At 31.7% G+C, this 6,910-nt stretch overlaps 1 protein-coding gene across 1 annotated transcript; it reads right to left on the bottom strand.

Annotated features, from left to right (window-relative positions):
* Positions 1–527: 527 nt before the first annotated feature.
* On the bottom strand, positions 528–2,816 carry LOC133203965 (toll-like receptor 4). The gene is made up of 2 exons (XM_061339757.1): positions 1,745–2,816; positions 528–778 (listed from the first exon to the last, which is right to left on the bottom strand). The coding sequence occupies exons 1-2, from the start codon at positions 2,814–2,816 to the stop codon at positions 528–530; spliced, it is 1,323 nt and encodes a 440-aa protein (XP_061195741.1).
* Between the last annotated feature and the right edge of the window lie 4,094 nt (positions 2,817–6,910).

Below are 6,910 nucleotides of genomic sequence, written 5' to 3'. Positions count from 1 at the left end.
CGTTGATTCATTTAAAATAGAAGTATTACTAAGAATTTGGTTTGCAGCGATAAATATTCACAAGTCAAAGAAGGATGCAAAACGAAAATTTCTCATACACAAATAAAAGTCGGTTAACAGTATTGGAATATTACTGCTTTAATAGGAGAAATTGATGATAGAAAAAGTTAAAGTAATCACGTTTGTCTGGAAGTTTATTTGCTAGTTGGTCATAAAAGTCTATAGTATATAATACATCTAAATATGTTGCAGACTGCATGGTGTTGCTTTAAATCGAGTTCGCTGTTATATATCTAGTCGACAAATGAATGAAAATAACTATTGTTGATTGATGAAACGTCGTTGATATGTCTTACTATTGAATTGAAGGCAACAGTATTTTTTTTTCTCAAATAGAATCCGTTTAGATATATTCTGCTGGATTAATGTTTGTATAAATCGTAGCGAAAGTTAAATGTTTTGATGCTCTTAATTATAGGGGAAAATTGTGATTCCAAATTTTCTACAATTTCTCTTTAAACCAAGCACTACCCTTGTTCAATGTCAGGCGTAATGAGCGGTTCAGTGTCACACACAAAGTCTTTCTCAATATCAGAGAGATTATCCTGCATAATAGTAGGCTTAATTTCATGCTCCATGTCAGACATAACATCCTGCTCAATGAGAGACTGAAATTTTTCCCAGAAGACGTCATACGCACATTCTTCCTTAGGATACTCCAAGTAAGAATTTTGTTTCAAGATAGTCAGCAATATTCCAGGGAGTGAATCTATTTCAACTTTAGGGAACAGGATGATATGAATAAATTTCAAACTTTTTCCTCTTTTTACACCTTCCCACCTTGCAATAGTTATTTCAAATACTCGATACTTGTCGATGTCGGATTTCAAGTAATCATCAGATAACAAACATATCACACGTCTGCTTTTTTCAATGGCTTCCATTATGACAGTATATTCGCTTTGCCCTGCTCTATGAACATCGTCACGGTCACGAATGAAAATTCGCAAGTTTGATCGAGTTTGAAGACGTGGGATCATTACATCGACCACAAAATCTTTCATATCATCGGAAAAAGAAATAAATGCATGGTAGTCATACCCCATTGGCCCTATTTCTTTTGAAAGAGTTCCAATTTTTCCCAATCTTTTCTTGACTTTGAAAATTAAATATATAATTTTCCACTTATTTTTTACGATTATCACACCTATCATTATGCTCATTAAGAAAGCAAGTGCAACTGATATTGATAAATAAATCAACAAAAATGATTTGCAATTTCTTCGCAAAGTCAACAAAGACGAAGAGGCATTTGAGAAATCAAACGTTTTGGAACTTGCCATTGAGCACTGATATGATTTAAATTGTTTAAAATGCATGCTGTAGGCAGTAATCCAGGAAAGAAACTGCAAATTTTCACATGAGCATAAAAGTTTGTTTTCAGATAAATCAATTGTTAGACTTGATATTAAAAATAGGCTTCCAAAGGCACTTTGCTGATGCATGTTTATCGTTGTTAACCTGTTTCTAGCCAAGTTTATCAATTTGATTTTTCTCATGTGATCCATTTTTACGCGCCATTCAAAAAGCAAATTACCTTTTAAGTTTAATTCTTGCAACTCTTGAAGGTTTTTGAACATTAAAATTGGCAACACGTTTATGTTGTCAAATGAAAGATCAAGTATACGCAGGGAATGCATATTTTCAAATATTTTCCCCTCAATGTCATTCATAAACTGTTTACCGATATCATTTTTAGACAAATTCAGGATTTGTATTCCAGTTGCGTATTTAAAAAAAAATTGGGAAATGTTTGAGCAGAAATTATTGGAAAGATCGATAATTGTTAAATTTTCGATTCCATGTACTGGTCCAATCCAAGAGTAGAAAAAGTTATCTTGTAAATAGAATTCCCTGAAACCTTTGGAGTTTAACCCAAATTCGGGAATAGCCGTATACAGTCGACTGGAGTTGGCATAAATAATTTCTGCTGACCTTGGAATATTAAATGTTATAAGCCCTTTGTCATTTGTACGAAATAATATATCTGTACTTCTTTCTGCATCTGTTCTTCTATCGTTTTCTGAAAAAGAAAATTCACAGTCGTCGTGCTTTTCAATACAGTTTTCGAATATTGACCACGGAAACGGCGCTGGTCGAAGTTGAACGCTTATATTAAAGATGCGAACACTTTCCACAGAGAAATAGTCTATCATATATTTCCCTTGAGTCAATTTATTTTCCCCAAGGGATACTTTTTTTAACGTTTTGGGAAGAACTTTTATAGCTCCTGCCTCAAACTGCTCAAGTCGGTTTTTTTCGATGTATAATTCGGTAATTTTTGTGTCTTTTAAGTTGATAAGATGACATGTACGGATTTTTGTCCCTGTTCCAGTCAAACAGTTTATACCATTAAATCGAAAAATTTCTATGGCTGTTTTGTCCAGATTTTTTGTGATATTTGGAAGTGAGGCAAATCCTAATCTGTTGTTATGGGATATATCAAGATGTTTAAGAAATGGGAGACTCCCAAACGCTCCATCATAAACATGCAAGATTTCACATGCTGAAACATCAATGTAGGTCAAGTTAGGCAAATACTTGAAAAAACCTTGCCATATTTTTTGAAACGAACAATGTCCTGTGATTCCAGACAGATCTAAGATATTCATATCTGTTAATTTTAAGAATCCTTCCCCGAATGTAATATTTCGTGGGCCGTCAATTTTCAACATTTTTAATGCTATTAACTCTGAAAAAGCATCATCTCGAATCAAAATATGATCCATTGGATTAATGTTTCCCTTCAAATTCATCTCTGTCAGTGATTTTAAATCTGAAAAAAATTCTTTCCTGAACGATGAAAAATTTATGTGGTTATAGTCCAAATTCAGCGTTTTCAATTTTTGTAGTCCCTGAAATGAAATGTTACTCACTGTTTTAAGCTTGTTTTTGGAGAGATCGATATAATACACATCCTTAGGAAAAGTGTTTTCAATTTTTTCAATAAAATTATCACTAAGGTCGATCCAGGTACTGTTTTCATAAAACTTTGGAATTTCAAGCAACTTTTTGTGTGAGCAATCTACTTTTGTTTGATTCTTTACTTCTTGGCAAGTACAATTCACTGTACCAAAGTCACAAATGTAACATCTCGAATACATTATCGATAAACAAACGAATATCACTATCAGAGATTCTTTTAATGAGCACAACTTGTTGAAAGTAAATCCCATGATGTATTCCGATGAATTTTTGTCGTATTATTGTTTTCTGATTTTGATCAAATTATTTTGAGAGGAATTGTCACTTTTTCTTTCATATTGTTTGCTAGAACGGATGCGGCAAAAACAAAAAAAAATGATGAGAAGATTAATTTTAATCTTGTAAATGAGTATGGAAAAAAACGTCTGTTTTATGTAAGGTAAATTATTAACAAGGAATATGATTACTTTGCATAAATTCGAATCAGCATGATCTGTAGAAGACAAACTACTAGTAAGATTTGAGACGAAATTTCCAGCAAATCCATATTATAAAATAATGAAATTAAAATTATACGTCAACATATCAGCAGACTCACTTCTGTTGCTTTTGTGCCTTCATTGTAGAGGTTTTGAATGTTTCCTGTAGAAATAAGCTTTTTATATGCATTTCTTCCTTCAAAACAGACAATAAACAGATTTATTTAAGTGTCATTTAAGTGTCATTTGCAACGATATCATTTTAAATTCATACAATTGTAAAACAAAACGGATTTAATACCTTAACATTCTTACTTACAATGGTTTCTAACAAAAATTTTGAAACTAAAAAAAAACAATATACGGATCTTAAAATGTGATCCGGATAACAGCTTATTGATTTTTTTAAATTAAACAGCAAATTCAGGCCAAAACAGGAAGGCAATCATCTAGATAATTACTCGTATGATGAGGATAAAGCCTTAAAGAACTGAAGAACTACATTAATTTGTATATTGACATTAGGCTTCATCGCTATGATTTCGCCTACAATCTCTAAATTACATCGACACTTGAAAAGATACGTATTATAAGTATCAAGACACATAACATTTTGTATACATTCACAATTTTATTTATCTATTTATTTATTTATTTATTTAAAGGGGGGGGTTTAAAGAAATTATATCATCTTTTTGATAAAAAGTATACATAATTGACAATTTGGCACATGGTTTATTCTTCTCGCAAGTGAGTGAAGGCTAGGTATAGGCATTTCTGTGCACATGAGCTAATAAAACCGCACCAGAGGTATGCCTATTGTGCAGAAAAAAGTTTCAAATCATTTTTTACATCCTTACATGTAGTTCCTAAGGCATGATATTTACATTCCACATGTATTTTGCTTTGAAATTGACGGCATCCAAAACAACATAACACGGACAGGGTGTCAAAAGTATTAAAGCATGTGTTTTATTTTGACGTCACAAACGTTGAACGCCGTGGACGTGCAACGCTATAAGCGAAAATCAAAATTCACGCTCACTTTGAAAAGAAGCTGTTGCAATGGCTCTTCCATTAATTGTTATTTACCGTAGGGATAATACAGGGATTTTGGAATAAAAATCACATTTGCAGTCGAAGCAAGGTGTTGAAAATGAAAATATAAGCATTGAATCATTTTTTTTTGAAAGATATAATCTTATAACTACAAAAGTGTCTGCAAACAAAAATTTTCATAACGCGCTTACGTACGTTACTCTATTAGTCTGCACACACCATTGAAGTTACATGTATGAGACTATTTCTTTCAAAAAATAATGATTCAATTCTTCACATAGCCAGTGCACAATATGACGTCATATTATGACGTCATCGTTCTTTACTACTCCAAGTTATAAAACATATCAACAAAAGAGCTTCGGCGCAAGGGCAAATCCTATTTAATTTTACATAAATGATGTATAATTATAGGAAGAATATTCTTATAATTGATAAAAGTGCTGCACAAATTGTATGCACTTTCTAATTTGATATGAATATCAGAAAACTTACACCGAACTGTGAATTTTTACCTTTTTTCAACTCAGAACTTTATAAATAGTACCTTAACAATTGATCTGTCGATATTTGTGCACCAATATCATCAATCCTTGGAATGTTATGTTTCTATAAATTTAAATAGAGTATATCCTTGTGTCGAAGCTATTTTCTTGAAGTTCTTTAAAACTGGTTGTAGTAGAGGAGAATGACGTCATTATGTGACGTCATAATGTGTACTGGCTCCCATCGTGGGAACCAAGACTGTATTAGAAAATAAGTTCTAACCTATTCTGTACAATAGGTATAGCCCTTATGCGTTTATTTGCATGGACACATCTATACTTACATGAAGCCTTTATTCACTTGCACTGAATAAACTGAAATCAGCACTGTGTTAAAATATTAAATTCTTATTATCAAAGGGGACCATTATATTGAAAAATACAAATTTTCAAGAAAGAAATTGAAACCCTAATATGACAGTCCTCTAAACATTCAGTGAGAAAAAAGATTACAAAGTGTATAAATTAGAGACACAGAAAAATGATAACAAATTATTGTAATTACATCGAAGATAACAAAAACAAACAAAATTACACACCGGTCACAGTAGTCTAGTGGAAGGCCTAGGGCGTGCTCGAGAGGTCCAGGTTCGATTTTCGATAGCCGCACTTTACAGAAGTAACAATTTCGATTTCTAGAAAGCCTGACATGTTATCTCTTTGGCTTCATTAGCCTCATGTAATAAGCAGTGAAATGTAACTTTTTTCTCGATTTTTACTGGCAGTGTTATCGTTTTCGAAAAATGGGGGAAACCAGAAAAATAATATTTGACAACTAATCTGAACAATCTTTGACAGGGAAAAGGGGGCTGTCCCAACTAAATAGTCCTATTACATGTAGGGGGAGGGGGAGTATCACATTTACTCTTTGTTTTTTTTTTTAAATTTTAATTTGCATAATACTTAGTTATCCTGTAGGAGACCTCTTTTATTTGTATACTTAAGGGAGCCCCATTTCTTCAGGGCTATACAAGGAGGCTGGGGGTCTAAACAATTTTTTTTCAAAATTGATCAAATTGGCAGAAATGCTTGATATAATCATCAGTTATATTTTAGTATAAAGGACAACACCACAATCATCCTTAATTTTCGAATTTATTACATCTTGGTATACTGCACATTACTTCAACATGAAAACATAACAAAAAAAATATGAAACACAAATATAAAGCGGAAAGTGGCTAAAAATATAACAATTACATCAGATAAAATAAATTCAATTAAAAGAAACCTTCTTACAATGAAAATGTTACAAGTCAGCTTTGCTCCAGTTAATTTTCCCAGAATTTCTGAATATGACACATAAATGCTGATAAATTGATAATAAGAACATTTTTCTAAAATGCATTTTAAATCTTATGTCATATCATATGTAATTAATCATTCACCAAGTACCTTAAATTATAAAATTAGAGCCTTATTTATATTCCATAATTAACAATGTCAAAATATTTAACAACTTTTTTGTAACAAGGACATATTATTCACATTACATATCATCATATCTGCCTTTAGTAAAGTAATATGTCCAGGGCCTTAAGGATTATTGAAATTCCTTTCATGGAATAAATAATACCAATTTATAATAACCCGAGTCCTATTCTTTATATTTGTCATCGAACAATTCATGTAATATTCAAGCAAATTGCCTAGTATACATATACATGTATCATTTAGCTGTTTAGGAAGTCATTTTTGTCTGTTTAAACATGTTTATAATTGATAAAATACAAAGAAAGAACAATCAAACGTATTACCTGAAACTGAAGACTGGTCAATATTGTCCAGGTTTTAAGCAATAATATACCGATGACAAACACTGAAAAACTCAGTATACTTGGA

This window comes from Saccostrea echinata, unplaced genomic scaffold, assembly GCF_033153115.1.
Source record: "Saccostrea echinata isolate AGI-Se365-2 ecotype Australia unplaced genomic scaffold, CSIRO_AGI_Sech_v1 ptg000052l, whole genome shotgun sequence".
NCBI lineage: Eukaryota > Metazoa > Mollusca > Bivalvia > Ostreida > Ostreidae > Saccostrea > Saccostrea echinata.
Note: the sequence above shows the minus strand (reverse complement) of the source record. Positions and strands in the feature narration are given on the sequence as shown.

Coding starts and splice junctions, on each gene's coding strand:
- LOC133203965 (XM_061339757.1), bottom strand. CDS start 2,816: ATGAATTTGAAGGGAAACATTAATCCAATGGATCATATTTTGATTCGA. Junction 779..1,744: donor TTTGTCTAAAAATGATATCG/GTAAACAGTTTA, acceptor TGTTCCCTAAAG/TTGAAATAGATTCACTCCCT.